The 18575-nt window shown below is 39.8% G+C and overlaps 1 protein-coding gene across 10 annotated transcripts in view; it reads right to left on the bottom strand.

Moving 5' to 3' along the window:
* The window catches only part of AKT1 (AKT serine/threonine kinase 1), a 161438-nt gene that overhangs the window by 47845 nt on the left and 95018 nt on the right, over window positions 1-18575 (bottom strand). For all 10 annotated transcript variants that reach the window (XM_089522671.1, XM_089522668.1, XM_089522674.1 and 7 more), the window contains one exon: window positions 9816-9944. In XM_089522671.1, coding sequence (XP_089378797.1) covers window positions 9816-9944 — 129 coding nt within the window. The remainder of the gene's footprint in view (window positions 1-9815; window positions 9945-18575) is intronic.

Genomic DNA, 18575 nt, shown 5'->3' with positions numbered 1-18575 from the left:
TTGCCATTTTATATTTGTTTGTTGTTACTGTGTGTCTTCAGCTTATTTCTGATTTACAGCGACCCTATGGTGAACTATCATAGAGTTTTCTTGGCAGGTTTCTTCAGAGATGGTTTGCCATTGCCATCCTCTGAGGTCAACAAAGCCCACTGAGGCTGAGGTCACCCAGTAGGTTTTCATGCAGAGTCAGGATGGAAACTAGTCCAACGCTCAAACCATTATACCATGCTGGCCTATACACCAATTTACTATGCCACTGTATTTAATGGGATGTAAGCATTCGTGGATTTTGGTACCCATGGGATGTCCTGGATCCAAATCCCAGCAGATAACAAGGGCCCACTGAAATTCATTCTGCAGCTTTTTATTGTTTTACATAATTCATCTTAATAATAATAATAATAATATTTATTTGTATCCTGCCCCTCTGAGAACAATCGGGGCGGCTAATCAGAAGGCAGAGAAGAAGTAAAACATTTTAGGGAAATATCCGAAATCCAAAACACTTCTGGTCCCATGCATTTTGGATATGGGAGACTCAACCTGTTTTGGCTCTATATGCTCTTTTAACTGCGTTTATGCATCTCCACCTCAATCCACAGGGAGCAGTGGGTTGGAAAGGTGGGTAAGGACAAAGAAGAAAAAGAAGGAGAAGAGGAGGGGAAGGGTGGATTTCTCAGCAAAAAGAACTGAGTTTGAATGACAACAGTGGAGGAGAAATTCCAGAAAGGAAGCTACTATGCAGTAGCAATATTAAAATTGATACTGGCAGAGGATCTCTCAGAGACAATGGTAATGGCAATTTAGCTAACTCTTGCTAGCAATGCTCAGAAGGAGGCACTGGTAAACTGATTCTGAATGCTCTACATATCTTGAAAATCCTATGATGACACAATCCAAAACAAAGCAAGGGATAGTTGTAGAGTAATTTAAATTTTCTAAGGTTTCAGCCTTTTCTAAGAAAACCAAAAAGATTTAAATGTCAAAAATGTCAAGGCCAAGCCTGTTAGGGTCTAGCAGAAATTTATCTTTGTCTAACTAGGCTTCCCTAAGAACGGAGACTGACTCCAAAAGAAGACAAGTAGCTTGTAGTTGAAACAGAGTTTTCTAATGGGATTAATCTACATACACTCTTTACTCCACATTCGCTAGGGTTAGGGGCACAGGACCCCCATGAATGTGGGAAAACCGCAAATAACAAAAACACTATGTTTTTACCTGAGACAACACCTCTCTAGGAATCTCTAGGTCCTCCAATGCAACTCTGTGGTCAACATATGCCAGATATTGATCACAGAATTGCATTCGAGGAGCTACAAATACCTAGTGGAGAGTTCTCTCCAGGAATCTCTAGGTCCTTTAGTGTGACTTTTGATTAAAGTTGACCACAGAATTGCAGTGAAGGACCTAGATATTCCTAGAGAGAACATATTAATAAAATCTATGAATAATCAAATCGGCAAAAGTCAAAACTGCAAATGTGGAGAGATGCGTGTATACATAAAGGCTATATTCTAATCTAGCTAGTGAATAGTTCAGGTAAAAAGAAATCTTTATCTCACCATCTTTCCAAAGAAAGTTGAGAGAGGAAGAAGATGGAAAACCCAATAGTTCAAGAGAAAATCTTAGTGAGAGTGTGAGTTAGTACTTTCCTAAAGGAGGAGTGACCTAAATCACATGGTTGGTTTGAAGGGGGGGGGGGAGTTTACAGGCAGGAAATCCCTATCTATCTAAGGAGGGGGAAAGAGAATGCAAAAATCTTCCAGCAATAGTGCCAGAAGGTGAGATGCCCAGGTCAGAAAACGTTCAGCCAGCTACTGGAGAAGAGCAAAGAACAAGTACACAAATCCCAGCATCTCAATTATGATCCAATATTAGCACAGTGGTGATCAAATGCTGAAAAGCAGACATAACAATTGTGCTATTCCATGCCATGTTCCCCATCCCCTCTCCTACAGTGAGTAGCAACAGAACTGTTGTGCATGCCACATAGCCCTACATCACTATCAGCCAATACAATTCTTTTTTTAAAAAAACCTACCACCAAGTGTTAAATTAACCTGGCCTTCAGGGAAGCAGTCCTGCTTACACAATATGTTTGAGATTTCAGAGTATTAATGAAGACATAAACATGATCCACTATCAAGAGAATCTAATTCACTTGGACTTGCAGCCACACACTTTTTTTGGATGCTTGCCACCGTATACTCTGGCATTGTCAAGGGTAACGTTATTAGTGTGGCAACTTAAAGAGCATGCCTGCTTTTAAAACTAAAAGCTTTTAATCTGCATACTTACAACAAGATTAAATATTTATTGCCATTGGCTGAATTTCTTCTCTATATCCCTTTCCTACCCCACATCTCCTCTTAGTTACTGCTTTTCAGGCCATCTATTTTATGCCTCATTTGCTGTTGAAATTATGAAGTTCTCAATTACTACTTTTCTTAAATTTTTTTCATCATCGGAAGATCCAGTTTTTCATTCATGACACACCAAGGTTACACCACATCCTACTAAAAGAATACAATTAGATTTAAAGAGCAAATTAAAGAAGTAATGAAAAGGAGAAGTTGCAGTGAGATAAGCAACTCATTTCCCTTGCTTAGTTCAAACCACACAGAATGCAGGAAAAAAACATAGTAAAGAAAGTGTTGATATCACAGCATGATGATGATGATGATTTTATTCATTTCTATTCAGTGTTTCTCCTGATAAAGGGACTTGAGGCGGCTAACAGCATGTTTAAAACAAGACAAATTAAAAACAATTCAAAAGCATTAAAATATAAATAAAAGATTTGCTTTAAAGTCACCATACATCAGAAATGACTTGAAGGCAAACAACAACAACAGTAGTAAATGTTCATAAGCATTTCTCCCTTCACCACTTCTTGTTATAATTCTTGTCAGTGTGTGCTTAACACAGTCCTTCCTTCCTTCCTTCCTTCCTTCTTTCTTACTTAATGGATTTATATTCCCCTCTCTCCCAAAATGGGATTCAAGGTGGTTTACAATAACTTAAAGAGATAAAATTAAAACATTACTGTAATTATAAAAGTTAAAAAACAATGATACTAATATTAAAATGTAAGTTAAAAACAGCATAATTCATGTAAATGTAGTAATAAATGTAAAATGAAAAAGGAATTTTGTTTTTCATTTAGCCTTCTTTTTGTACAGAACTGCTTTTATAATAAAAAAAAGTTTTAAAAAAGCATAGTTCAAAATATTCAAAAGTAAAAAAGAACTATTAAAACATTAAAACACCACATCACACTACATAAGTAAAATTCACCCACTAAAAGACTGCCTAAATAAAAATGTCTTCAGCTGCTGGCAAAAAGAGAGGCGAGAGGGGGCTGACCTGACTTCCCATGGAAGGTGGTACCACAGTCTGGGAGCAGCCACAGAGTTCTCACCAACCATGCCTGCAAAAGTGGTGGGGCTGAGAGAAGGTCCTCCCATGTAGATCTTAACACTTGGGCTGGCTTCCATAGGGAGATATGGGCCTTCATAGTCTGGACCCAAGCCATTTAGGGCTTCAAAGGTCAAAACCAGCACCCTGAATTCTTCCCAGAAATGGACCAGTCACCAGTGCAGCTGTTTCAGCAGGAGAACCATATGATTCCAAGTCAACAGTCTGGCCATAGCATTTTGGACCCACTGAAATTTCCGGACAGTTTCAAAGTCAGCCCCACAGCGAGCGCATTATAATAGTTCAAACAGGTTGTAATCAAGATGTTTATCACTGTAGCCAGATCCGACTTCTCAAGGAATGGGTGCAGCTGTAACGCTAGTTTTAACTGTACAAATGCACTCCTGGCCACTGCCAAAAGCTGAGTATCCAGGCTCAGATCTCAATCCAGGAGCACCCCCAAGCTGTGAATCTGAGATTTCAGGGGGAGTGTAACCCCATTCAACCCTATTCCCTGATCGGCCTTTCGAACTGACCGGGGGAACCTCTGTCATGTCTGGATTAAGTTTCAATTTGTTTGTCCTCTTTTAGTCCATTACAGACACTATTTAGTACACAAACAGCTTCCCTAGAGTCAGATGGAAAGGAGAGATAAAGTCAGGTGCCATCAGCATGACAGCCAGAGTGGTGTAGTGGTTTGGGTGTTGGACTAAGACTCTGGAGACCAGCATTCGAATCCTATCTCAGCCATGGAAACCCAACTAGGTGACCTTGGGCAAGTCACACTATCTTTACACAATACTTCTATTGATGCAGCCTAGGATGGCAGTGGCTTTTTTAGCTCCCACATCACACTGTTGATTCATGTTCAACGTGTGGTGTACTAGAACTTCTAAATCCCTTTCACACATGTTCTCCCATTTTTCCTACGCCATGCCACATGCTGTCCTCTTTTCCATACCCATATAGCCTAAAGCATAAGTGGAGAACCACTGGTCCTTGGAATATTCTGGACTATCACTATCGTCATCCTTACTCAGCCTAGCCAACAGTAAGGGACTGGGAGGGCTGTAGTTCAAAACATCCAGAATATCCCCAATCCTAGTCTGAAGAGAGAAAAAGAGGGAATGACACAAGAGGAGACTGAGCAAACAGCTGAAATTACTCTGACCTCAAGTGTGACATTCTATTATTGTTTTCCGATACAGAGAAAGGAACGAGGCCAATTAAAATCGACATGTTTCCTCTAAATCAGCACTGCCCCGTTGATATTTGCTAAGCTTGCTGATCCAGCAGTCTTTAAAAGCACACAGCAAGATGAATAATAAGAGATTTGTCAGTTAATAACCACTATAATTCAAGTATGTCACATAGAAATGTTTTGTTTAGTGAACAATATGCTGTCTAATTACCCTGCTCAATCATTGCAGAACACATCAAGAAGGAAAGAAAGCTTCATTTGAGAGAGGGAGGAAAAAAAACTTGTACAGTACTTCAAAGAGCGGGAAAACTCTTGCCATGCTTTACTGAAGCCACTTCCTGAATCAGATCCCACCCAAATTGATGGCTGTTAACTGAAGAACTGGGGGAGGAACAAGATATTCTTAAGAGAAACAAAGGAATAGCTTCCACCGATAGCTTCCACCAAGGAGTATCTGAACATGAAGGATGCGGTCAATGGGGAAAGGCCAATGGTTCACCTAACAAACAGTTATCTGATCATCTTTAATCATTTGGTGGGGACATTCATATGTACCCAAGTCGACTTGACACAGTGCTAATGGCATTTAAAAAAAAAAATGCTATTGGTGATTTATTCAATCTGAAGAGAAACAAGTGGCCTAGGTTTCTGGATGGATGATACAAAGGGAATCCTGTTGTTCTAAGAGCCTACCCCATGTTTCTGGGAATTGCAAACACTGATGCCTATGCTGCTTTATTGGAAATTTTATCAACTGGCTAGCTGATAAAGAAGGTGATCCACCTTATATTTATATCTCTTCTAGGCTATTCGTATGAGTCATTGTTTTCAATGTGTAAGGAAGGATGAAATATTAACATTGCCCACAGGGCTGCAATGCATTTAAAGGTAGTTATGCAAATATATCAGTAATTCCATAAATTTGATCCTTATTTCTGTTATGACTAGATATGGTTATATTATGACTACATACGTCTACATAGTTCCTTGTTTGTTTTTTCCTCTCTGCAGCTTTCCCTGCCTCTCTATAAATACTCTTTAGTCTGTGGCCTAAATAAATCTTATCAGCATCACTGTGGAGCAGTGAACCAAGCAGTGCCATCAGTAAAACCTGATGGTTCACTGGTGGTCTGGGAATATCAGATACTGACTCCAGGCTTGGACAGAAATAAAAGCTTATGAGTTTGCAGAATGCAAACATTACAAGTACTGTATATACTCAACTATACGTCAACCTCATGCATAAATCAAAGGCAGGTTTTAGAAACAAAATTATGGATTTTGATATGGCTCATGGATAAATCGATGATGATGATGATGATGATGATGATGATGATGATGATGATGATGATGATTTTATTTATAAAATAAAGCTTGGGGGCATGTAACAAAAGATCTAAAGGATGAAGCAAAGGAACACAATGCCTAAGAACTTACAGAATTCCATCAGGCATAACTGTATGCACTTATAATAAAGGTTCGATGAGAGAATCAAGGCTGGATGAGAGAAGAGAGCACGACCAGTGCTTTTAGGGCAGATTACGCTCTTGTCTGTCACCAGGGATGGTTCCTTTTTTTTTTGTAAGCGTTAAAGTACAGTGCATACACTGACCCATGGATAAGCTGACTCAGGTTTTTTGGGTCAATTTTTTGACTAAAACTTCTAGACCTATACATGAGTCTATACAGTAATTTCATTTCTGAGTGGGGGAGCATTTGCAGCTAATAAGAGCTAGCAAAATTAACTTTTAAAAAGCAGATCATTCCCATTATTTACATTTTCCCAAAGGAATCTGTTGTTGTTACTTACTGCCCACTCATTTCTTCTTCCTTCCTTTTGGTTTTTAAAAGAAAATACCTTAGGACTGATAAACAGACTGACACAGAACAAGGATTCCTGTCAAAATGCATGTAACAATGCCCAAAACCACCTTTTGAAAGTAACTGGAAAAATTAACCTGTTACACCAGTGGAGTAAGTTGGTTCATACTCATTGCACTGGTTCTAAAAGTTAACTTACTTGTATAGTCACTACAAAAAAAAAAAAAAGATACTGTTTCTTCTAACCCCTTATATTGAGGTTCTTAAAAGAGCAAGCAGCACCACACTTAATGTGCCTGTTATAAACTATTACAATTCCTATTTATCACTACTATGCTTCATATTTATCTCATCATGGAAGTATACATTTCAAAGACATGAAATTTTAAACTACTCTAAAAACGCCTTTTGAGCTCTCTAGCCCTTGGTGGCTTGGGTCTTCCAAAACTAAGCAGGACAGTACAAGTGTTTCTGATGTGAAAGTATTCAGATGCAAATTACTGTTGTGTAGTTGAGAGACATCCAGTATTATCCTAGCAGAATGTCAAAATATTTACTCTCCCCTCCAAGCACTTAAAGCAAGAGAGTCAGATTTCATGTGATGGAGGTGTCAAACACTGCTCGCCCCTTTGATGACACCACAACATGAATCAATAATGCTAAGAAAGGAAAGTCAGTCTTCATTTGTCACTAGAGGATTTTTAAGGAGATTGATGGAGGTTAGGGAAGGCAGCTACAGAATGCCGCTATGGGCTACTTAGAAAATGGCAAACAAATGGTGGAATCTATTTGTCACAGTAGGGGACTGCTTTTAAAAGCAACATGCATGCAACCATATGGAAAACAGTAGTCCAGAACATGTTGATGTAAGATGGAAGACAATTACAGAGCAAGGATCTGCAAAGATGATGAAGGTGGCTAAACCTCAAAACAGTACCAACATGTTTGATAAAAGATAGGAAGGAACCCCTAAAAAGAAATGTCAAATGCATACACAAATTAGTGGTTTGCCACTAGAAGCATTTTTCTTTTCAAGTGATGCGACCACAGAAATTAGATTGCTAATCGCATGATTCCTGGTTCTACCCATCCTTGCGAACTTTTAAAAACTGTTCCACCCCCCACATGGAGTGTATAAATCAAATGAGGCAAAGGTGGGACCCACAGTTCCTCAATTTTTGTCCATTCCTGGTGTAAATACCTTGTTATCTACTGGGGTTTGGTTCCAGGACTCCCCATGCATACCAGAATTCGTCAATGCTCATGTCTCATTAAATACAATGAGACAGTATAATCGTCCCATACACAAAATGGCAAAAATCAAGTGTAGCAAGCTGACTACAAACCAGCCAATCAGAAGCCAGAGTCCCAAAGCCAATCAGGTGCTGGCTTAGGAATAAAGATATGTAAATTTACAGTGCTTTATAAATAAAGGTTAATAATAATAATAATAATAATAATAATAATAATAAAGATTCCATTTGGCAGTTGGGCTGAGTCAGTTGGGGTTAGGATGTTGAGAGATGAGGTTGGATTTTTAAAATCCTGAGGGTTAAAGGGGTAGTTGAGTTGAGGAGAGAGTTAGGGGAAGAGTCTGTTCCAGAGGGGAACTTGGTTATAGTCTAGAGAGAAGGACTTTTAACCAGTTAGAGACTCTAATTGAAAGAAGGATTATAGTAAGCCTGAGAGGCAATACTGTGGTGTTTAAACTTAGGAAAGTAGGCAATAAGGACAGTGTCAGTGTCCTTAACAGCTGGTCATAGAAATACTCTGTAGCAAGTTGAACTGTGGTAATATAGTAACCAGTAAGAAGTAACATGTGCCTGAACTAACAGTTGTTTAGTATCATTTAGTTCAAGAAATATCTGTTCAAACCTTTTGTTAAATAAAACTCCTATTTTGTTTTATCCAAAGGCTGGTCTGCCATATATATTTTATCCACGCTACTATATTATATCATACTGGAAACCTGACACATAAGAAAGGGGGTTCGTTACATAAATTTGGTGGCAGCGGGGTGAGACAAGAAAACCCCATAGGACTGCCCTAAGGAGAAGGAGTGTTGTTCGTTATATAAATTGGTGGCAGTGGTGGGATAATAAAAGTCCCAGGCGCCTGCCACAATAGGAAGAAACTTCGTCACATCAAGGTTTGCTTTTTGGAGGAAATTTGTTTTGTTTTTGTTTTTTAAATATTTTCAAGACATGAACTGTTGAATAGGTGGATACAGAATTCATTGATATGGTGTGCCAACTGTAATATAGTTAGACAAGAAGGACCTGTAACAAAAAAGTTACCTGGTAGGATATAAATAAAATAAATAAATGCATAATAATAATAATAAAAAGTTTAAGTGTGGAGTGGTCTTGTTCAGAGTCCCAGACAGCCAACCATTCTCTTTTACAGGATCCTCAGTTCTGTTTCCATCTACCCCTTGTTTTCTTTGTATTTGCATGTATACAGATCATAGTCAGCCAGCATTTTAGCCTAAATGATTTTGTCTATGCCAGACCCACTGAATCAACGATAAATCAGTAAGTCAATATTTATGTAACCTCCACTGATTCAGTGAGTCTATTCTACTTGGGACTAACAATATGATTCAGGCCTTGCTCTACACTTAATGCATTGAAGTCCCAAGTGAGATTTAAGAATAGACAAGCTGTTACAACAACTCATTTGTCAAGGAACAGTATCATCACAGAAACCAGCACTTTTATATTTCTGCCCCTAAGAGGGTTCTTGTTGTATTTTTTAATAAGAATATACTAGGAAGAGGACAAGTGAATAAATAAACATTAAGGGACACACCAAGCTATCTGGTGAATTTATTTACAGCACATGTATGTAAGTAAGGTCATCACCAAAAGAAAGAGAATGAAATCTAAGTGGATATAAATGTCTGTTTACAAATCACTACTTTGTTGTAGCACTGTCAAACTGGACACTCTCCTCTATCCATACCCAATATTCCTTATTTATGTGAGCTGATTTGGTAGACAGTATGTGCCCATGAAGTGGGAGAAAAATGCTATTAAGTAAATAAAAAAGCTCAATGGTGTAAAACATTCTGTGCCCAATATACAATAAGATATGACTGTAGGTATATATTGTAAGAGCCAGCATGGTGTAGTGGTTTGAACGTTCGACAATCATTCTGGAGACCAGGGTTCGAATCCCCTCAGCCATGGAAATCAACTGAGTGGCCTTGGGCAAGTCACATATTTTCAGTCCTAGAGTAAGGCAATGGCAACCTCCCTCTGAGCAAATCTTTCCAAGAAAATCCCAAGATTCCCATTCAAGTATCTAATTATTGAGACTGGAACACATTTTAGTAAATGGGAGACCTGAAAGATTACTGGCAGACAATACTTACGTGCCACTGAGAAGTTATTTAAGGGGGATTCTCGCTGGTCCACATCTTGCGGTCGCTCCTTGTAACCAATGAATGTTCCATCATTCTTCAACAGAAAATACCTTGGCCTCCATGTTTTAATATATTCTCCTGAAGGTAGGAAAAGAAACATTTCTTTAAACTATGACTAAATGTGGAATGTTCTAAAGAAATACTCTCTGCAAATAAAAAGCATTAGCTCCTATACTAGAGTGACTATCCATCACAAAAACCTCAAGTGAAGACAGTATAACATGTTCAGCTAAGGTTCAAATACCTGTCGATTTATGAAGCTGAGTGATCTTTGGAACAGTTGTTCTCCCTCAACTAATCTACCTCAAAGGGGTGACAGGGTAAATTTGGAACAATGGGACAGCAAGCTACTTGGATTCAGGAAATACACATCACATAATTTTGGGGACAAAGGAAGAGTATTTGTTGTTGTTATGTGCCATGAAGTTGGCTTTAACATCCAGCAACTCCAAGCCTCCATTTATTAGTTACCGGGAATCTAACAGCAAACTATTTATACAAAAGACAGTATCCAGGCCTCCATTACACAGTAGCACACAGACTGACAACTATAGCCTAGTAGATGTTTTTAAACTATAACTCCCATAATCTCTCACCATCTGCTATGTTGGATATGGTAATTATAGGCCAAAAAATGGGGGAAGAAACAATGCGGAGGGCCACATCTTCCAAGCTTTGCTCTATTGTGACCAGCGATCTCTCTTCAGAATGGTGTTATGATAAACTGATTAAGGTTGAAAACTCAGGAACTGAATCAAAAGATGTAGCAAACAGGTTTATTCTTCAATCTGAATGGTTAATTGTGAGTGTGGCATTTAAATAAGGATTCCTTGTTAATACCATTCTCTTCTGTGGGGGGAAAGTAAAGAACAGCATTTGGGCTGCATCCACACAGCAGAAATAAACCAGTTTGACATGACTTTAACTGCCACAGCTTTAAAGTTATATAAATCATCTGTTTTCTTACTGTTTAACTGTAAACCCCTTCACTAACAGTACTTACTAAACTTTATGAAACTTCCTGTTTAAGAAAAGAAAAATTTTCAGGGGGGGGGGAGGGAACAAACAAACAAAAACTGCTTCAGTGTCTAAGTGGTTTACAACTGTAAGCTAATTGCCCCCAACATGCTGGGTACTCATTTTAGCGACCTTGGAAGGATGCAGGCCTGAGTCAAGCTTGAGCCCCCTTAACTGGGGTTGAACTCGCAACAGAACAGGCACTTAACCACTGCGCCACCAGGGCTCCCCTTGAGCCCTGGAAAACATTCTGTAAAACCGTTCATTTACAAAAGACCCAACAATATGAATGCAACTTGTTAGACACAACTAACTTAAGTCCCAGTGATTTCAATGAACCACTCGGAGCACATCTGATTTCAGAAGCTAAGCAGGCTCAGGCTTGGTTAGCACTTGGATGGGAGACCACTGGGGGACAGCAGGGATTTCCAGGTAAGGGTAGAAAATAATCCAGGAGAGCTGCAGCCAGTAAGAGTTGATAACAATGAGTTTAAACAGGCAAACAGTTGATTCACCATAAGGCAGCTTCTGCTGCTCCTAATGGGTGTCGCCTAGGTAGGATTAATGTTAGGTTTAGCCTAATAACTGTACCAGTCTGTTTTCTGGGTGGCGGTAGCTGCCATGAGTGAAATCAACTTCTCCTCACTCCCTTCCTCTCCACCCAAATAAGTCATCTGGGCTTGTCTGGCATGTGCATATAATCAGGTTAGCACAATGTACACAGGAAGCCGAGTCAGAGCCTTAGTCCACCTAACTCAGTCTTTTTTACACTGACTGGATTCACCGTTTCTGCAGCATTTGGAAAAGAAGATGCATCTCCTAGTACTACTCAGGGATGAAAGGGACTGAACCTGGGACCTTATGGACACAAATGTTCTCAGTCATGGAGTTACAGCCCTTGTAAACTCATAGAAGCCAAGAGTTGGAAGGGACCCTATAGGTCATTAAGTCCAAAACCACACTTAGTGATGGAAATCCAGCTAGAGTATCCTTGGCAGGTACCTGTTCAGCCTCTTTTTGAAAATGTTCATTCCACCTCTCTAAGTAATTGGTTCTATTGCTGAACCTCTCTTACTGTCAAGAAGTTCCTTCTGATGTTCAACTGAAACCTACCTTCCTGTAACTAAAACCTTTCTATTAATCATCAGATTGGATTAGAAAACAATAATGTTAGGAAAGGTGGAGGGAAGGAGAAAGAAAGGAAGACCGCACTAGATAGATTCTATTAGGGAGGTCATGGGTATGAATTTTATAGGACCTAAGCAAAAAGTGGAGGACAGGGAGTCTTGGAAATGTCTCATCCACAGTGTTGCCATGAGTTGGGGATGACTCAGTGGCAGTTGACAACAACAAAAGATTAAAAAAAAACCCACTGGATTATAGGAAAAGAGATTCCATCTAAACATCAGGAAAAACATCTTGACAGTGAGAGTTGTTTGACATTGGAATGCACTGCCTCAGAATTGGTGGAGTCTCTTTCTTTGGCGATCTCTAAGCAGAGTCTGGATTGTCATTTGTTGGGAGTGCTCTGACTGTGTCTTCCTGCATGGCAGGGGATTGGACTGGATGGTCCTTGGAGTCTCTTCCAACGCTATGATTAACACCAACCTGATATTGATCAAAAATTCCAAAAGGAGAGATTACTTTAGCATTTCCTTTAACCTGTGATTTTATGCATAATTTTCATATTGTAGCAAGAAAACATTTCTAAAAAATGATTTTTTGTCACTTAAGGCTTAGCCATTCATAACCGTGTTAATTAACAAACAGCTCTTATAAAATGTTAACGTAACTCTGTTTTTATTTCTTATTCTGCTTGTGATTTAGGTTTTGAATCCGGCATTATTTGCCCAGAATATATTTTAAAATCCTGTATAATCTCTCCCACAATAAACAACAAAAAGAAAAAGAAAACAAAAAGAAGTCACAGCAGATGTCCTACATATTATTTTTCTGCTATTGTCATTTTTCATACTGACAAGTAGAGGTTTTTTTTAACATTAACATTTTGCAGTGCAAGTGTTTTAAAACAATGGTTCGTTTCATTAATTAGCCTGCTAACAGTTAAATTTAAGCAAGTAAGAGACATGCAAACCTGACCTCTGCAGAGCAACACTGTTCGCTATCTTAAGCATACTTTTTAAAAAGTATGCTTAATGCTGCTTCGTTTATTTATTTTCCCCCCAGCAACAGCAGTTACACCATGGTTCAGATCCAGAGGGGAGGAACTTTGTCCTCATACCACAATCCTTCTATCCCCTAGAAGTTTGCCACTCAAATTGTCTGAGGGAAAAGGATAAAATTCCTTCTCTCTATGTCCTATGCTCCTGGTCTGAACAGTGCATCCTGCCATTGATTTCTCCTATGTAACAGAAGCAATCCACAAGATCTGAAGGCAATGAAATTCAAGTACTGGTTGCAGACTATACCCCAAACCAAAATGAAATGGAAGCAGCACACATCCTTGGCACAAAGGCTCACAAAGACCTGCTTCTTCTATTTGTGAATGAGGAAGTCACGATGATATACCTAAGACTGTCGTACTTTGGCCACTTAATGAGAAGGCATGGATTACTAGAGAAAATAAAGATGCTAGGAAAAGGTAGAAGAAAGAGGGGAAGACCATATGCCAGATGGATGAACTCATTCAGGTTGGCCACTGGCATGGGTTTGCAAGGCCTGAGCAGAGCAGTGGAGGATAGGGAATCTTGGAGGTGTCTCATCCACAGGGTCTCCATGTGTCGGAGTCAACTCAAGGACAGCTAACAACAACAAAAGTACCTGAAGGCAGAGGACCTTTGCATGGATCCCCAGGGCTTTCACTACTCTCAGAAATTAATGGAGCCCAAAAAATGTGTGTAGCTGGGTTCTTCTTTTTATCTAACAATACCATGTTCAGAACAGCTGTAAGTGTACCTATTGGAGAAGCAGCATATTTATAGTTGACCCGCTGGATAACAAAAGTCCTCTAAGATTCCAAGCACATGTGAATATTCTTCTTCCCTGTCTGTACAGGCTACAACACTGGGGTGGGGGTTTTGCAGCCAGGATTATTCTGGCTCCAGAGTTGCTTCCCGTTATCTGAGGCTCTCCGCTGTGACACTGGGCAGCTGTCTGCGTGCATGTCCCATTGTACCACCTGCCCCTGCTTCCACTGGCAAGGGTCACATCAGATCGAGGCATCCAGTGTCAATCACATGGCTGGCTGCCTTGTTCTGACCTCACAGTGAGCAACTCTTACTAATGATGGTGGTGGCATCAGTACAGTGGAATGCATTTTAAACAGCCACCATGTGTCACAACAGAGGGCTCCAGAAGATCTGAGGCAGACTGTGAGTTTATTTAACTGACTTAAGGGGGGTATACCCAGGTTTGGTGCTGAACAGTTGTCTAGATTGTTCGTATCAGAACCGGGGCTTGGGCCATGCATTGTCCAAAATTTCTGCAGACAGGACAGGGGAAGATGTTTTATTTGGCCTGTGCAGACAGAATTTTTCTAATATGTAGCTTCAGTTTTAAATCCAAATGTGTCCTTCCACAAGTGGGAAAAGACAAGGCTGCTTCTCCCCTCCTTTCACCCCATAATAATCTGCTCCAGGGGATTGGGAGCCCCTCCATAATAGATCTGGCAGGTGTGGGTGGTGGGGCGGTGGTGGCAGTGGTGAAGGGAATGAGCATGAACACATGTATTCTCACATAAGGCTAGGTTCAGCCTTCAATCCATATTAACAGTAAGCAATTTCAATCCTGAAATGCTGGATTCAGCCCTATGTCCCTTCCAGTCCACTTTAATATGGAGATGGCTTTGGAAGCATGTAAGTGTAGAACATGTCCTAGAATGTAAAGATTGCCTGGCTTGTCACAGTTCCTTTACCATTTCCCCTGACCTATTCTTATTTCTCCACTGGGCACTCAATGGTCATCTCACTGCCAAAACAAAATAAAAAACAAGAGAATTGAGAAAAGTCAAAATTCTACAAGATTCAAAATACCAGCAAAAGAATAAAGAATTTAAAATGGTAAAACTTCACCAGTAGTAAGTGAAATCAAAGACAATCTGTTAATTTGAAGAATTACCATGAGCCCCTTCAGATGAGAAGTCCCATGTACTCTGAAAAGTCCCAGGTTTTGTTCCTCTACAAACTGATTCTATTTTGAAGATCCACATAACATTATCTTCATCTCAAAGTAATTCTTGGGAAATCCCAGCATTTCCAAGGATTTTTCATTCATCCCAGGTCAGTTGAAATTGGGGTGGGCACTGTGTGGGCTGCATGTGGCCCAGTGCTGGTTTTGTGGTTCCCAGATTCCTTAAGGAGTCAAAACTGTTTTTGCTTCAAAATGCCCCAAAACGATCTCTATGAGGCGTGGACAGCATTTCCACCATATCTGGACCCTTCTGGACTCTCCAAGGGTCAAACCAAATTTTTACAAAATGTTTCAAAAACAATTATTTTGCCTCAAAATAGCAATAGTAATAGCAATAGTATGTATATTTCTATACTGCTTATCAGTGAATTAGTACTTCCTAAGTGGTTTACAATGTGTAAGCCAATTGCTCCCAACAAGCTGGGTACTCATTTTATTGAAAGGATGGAAGGCTGAGTGGACCTTGGAGCCATCCTCTAGGAACTCTACGAACTTACAACAGTTGTGGGTGCAGTATCAGCTTTTAACTGCTGTGCCACCAAAGCTCCTAAAATGACCCAAAATGCCTTCTAGAAACCCAGGAAGGCCTCAAAACATGGTGAGAATGTTCTCATGTCACCTAGAGGGTATTTAGGGGCATTTGGGGACAAAAGCTTATTTTTTGCAGGAACAGATATGCCCCCAGGGCTCCTGGGAGAAGCTAATGCAGTCCACTAGCCTCCCATAGTATTTCCCAAAATGAAATCTATCTCAACAGAGATCAAGTGAGGGAAAGATGAATGACTGCACCAAAACAAAACAATCCTAGTAATTATATAGTGTACTATGGATAAAGTATGTTAGCACTTTGACTGTAACTCCTGAATACTAATATTAATATTATGAATAAAGGTGCAAAAAAATTAGGGTGGGGGATCCTTCTGGATTACTCCTTTGAAAACAGAAATTGGGACTCTTTTCCCATGTATAAAATCTGGAGCTTTTTGAACATACAGATGAAGAGCAGGTGTTACTTGAGATAGCTTTCATACAGTCAATATATAGCTTTCTTCTTGCTCAATCTGGAGATTTACTAACAACCTGTGAGCTCCATTAGAGAAAAGTGCTGCCAACTCAGCCATCATTTGTATCCCATTCCATGTATTTCTGTGGGTATCTCATTCCATGTATGTCTGCACAAGAACAATGGAGCAGCAGCTGTGAATTCACCAGGGGGCAAATAATTCACACATGGAATAAAACAATTGTCACTAACTTCACATTTCCCTGGGGCAATGTTTATCAGAGACTCTTGTGAGCCACTGGAAAGTACCCAAAGTTACTTCCTGCCCCAAACCTTTCAATCCCTCTCTGAGAAACTGAGCAAGAAACAATTTCTATCTTTTTATATTCACTAGCAAAATAAGATAGTTTAGGTACTTTTTGAACTGAAGAGATAGAGTCCATTCCTTACATGCCAGAAAGGAAGAACAAAGAGGAATAAGCATATATAAATATATATATAGCTGCCTTGAATCCCATTGTGGGAAGAAGACAGGATATAAACCCTTGAAATAATAAACAAACAAACAAACAAACAAACACACACACACACACACACACACACACTAGCCTGGTGTAGTGGTTTAACTATTGGACTAGCAATAGCAATAGTAATAGCATTTACATTTCTATACCGCTTAATAGTGAACTCAGCACAATCTGTGAACTCACAATGTTGTGGCTGCAGTATCGATATTTAATCACTGCACCACGAGAACTAGGACACTGGGAGACCAGGGTTCAAATCCCAGCTCAACCATGGAAACCCACTGGGTGACCATGGGCAAGTCACACTTTTTTGATCTCAGAAGATGGCAATGGCACACACTCCCCCTCGAAGATACTTGGCAAGAAAAACCCATGATAGGCTAGCTTAAGAGCCACCATAAATCAGAAATGACTTGAAGGCACACAACAACACCAAAATATAAATATACAATATAAAAAGCAGCACGCAGTTTTAGCAGAAAACATACCAATCCCATTCAGTTTCTGGAGTGGAAATTAACTACTGGAACACATACGCTGTGCAATATTTTCCCAGCCATGCCTGCATTCCAAGTGTAAATGTCTATTTTGCTTTCCAAAAGGAGAAACAAAAAGTTTACTTACGCACCCTTCACCCCTAATAAATATCATGTGAATAGAATATGCATGAAAAATAACCTCCCAACTTAATAGCTAGAACTTGTATCACATTTCCACACCTATCTCTCCTCCTCCCACTCCCCACTCCAGCTGTTCTATCATCTTCCAAGAAATGTCTCCCTGGGGAACATGAACTCTGCCCTAGACACACCCATACAGATGGGTTTCCTTCCTCTCCCCCTTTCCAAAGACCTCCTCTCCCTCTGTGGTTCAGTCTGCCACCCATATTTCCACCTGCTGCAAGTTCATTACCTCATCCTCAGTGCTGACCCTCTTTGCTCCCTTCAACACACAGATCCAGCTGGCTTTGTTGTGTTCACTCAGGTAGGACATCAGTTTTTGGTTATATGCTTTGTCTCAAGCTACAGTTAAAAATCAGAAGAAGACTAAGCATGGGGAGGGCAGCTATGAAGGAACTAGAAAAGACCCTAAAGAGCAAAGCTATACAACAGAACAGCTAAGGTAGTATCGTACAAGCCACTGCATTCCCCATCATCATGTATGGATGCAAGAGCTGGACAGTTAACAGGGCTGATAGGAGGAGAATCAATTCATTTGAGTTGTGGTACAGGAGAAGAGTGCTGAGGATGATGTGGATAGCCAGAAAGACAAGGGTCCTAGAACAGATCAAGCCTGAAATCTTCCTGGAAGCCAAGATGATTAAAGTGAGGCTGTTGTACTTTGTTCATGTCATGAGAAGGCATGCCTCAATGAAAACAACAATAATGCTAGCAAAAGTATTAGTAGTAGAAATAGAAATAGAGAAAGATCACAAGTCAGATGAAAATACATGATCTGGGAGGTCATGGGCTGAGCCTGCCAGACCTGAGCAAAATAGTGGAAGTCAGAGGCTGTGGAGATGTTTCATCCAAAGGGTCACCATGAGTTGGGATCAACCTGAAGGCAGTTAACAACAACAACAAGAACAGTTACAAAGAAAAAGACATGCTCTCTCCTGTATCATCAAGGAATACATTTTGTTAAGAGGGTTGTGTGATGGGCAAGAGCTTGCTTTGCCAAGAATCCAGAAGGTCACTGCCTGGCAATAAGAGCTGGAGAAATAGTCTAATGTAGTACAAAGAGAGCTTCTTATCTCCTGTAGGCTCAAAACTATGATGTGGGTTTTCCCCAAAAAACAGAACTGGAAAATTTTCCAATCCCCCCTTTTCAATAATGTTATCAGAGTTAGCATATTTGGTTTCAATGTTATATTCAAAAGCATTCTAAGCATTTATGTGTATTTTTAAAAAAAAATTTAAGGAAGCAAATGGCTACATCTAAAAGAACACATATACAGTCACCCCTCCTTTCTCGCAGACTTGAAGTCTGCGATCTTGAATATTTACGGAGGGG

Source organism: Sceloporus occidentalis, unplaced genomic scaffold (genome assembly GCF_023333645.1).
Source record: "Sceloporus occidentalis isolate IW3139 unplaced genomic scaffold, rSceOcc1.0.p SCAF_4, whole genome shotgun sequence".
In the NCBI taxonomy this organism is placed as follows: Eukaryota; Metazoa; Chordata; class Lepidosauria; order Squamata; family Phrynosomatidae; genus Sceloporus; species Sceloporus occidentalis.
This window is presented reverse-complemented; position numbering and strand designations above follow the sequence as displayed.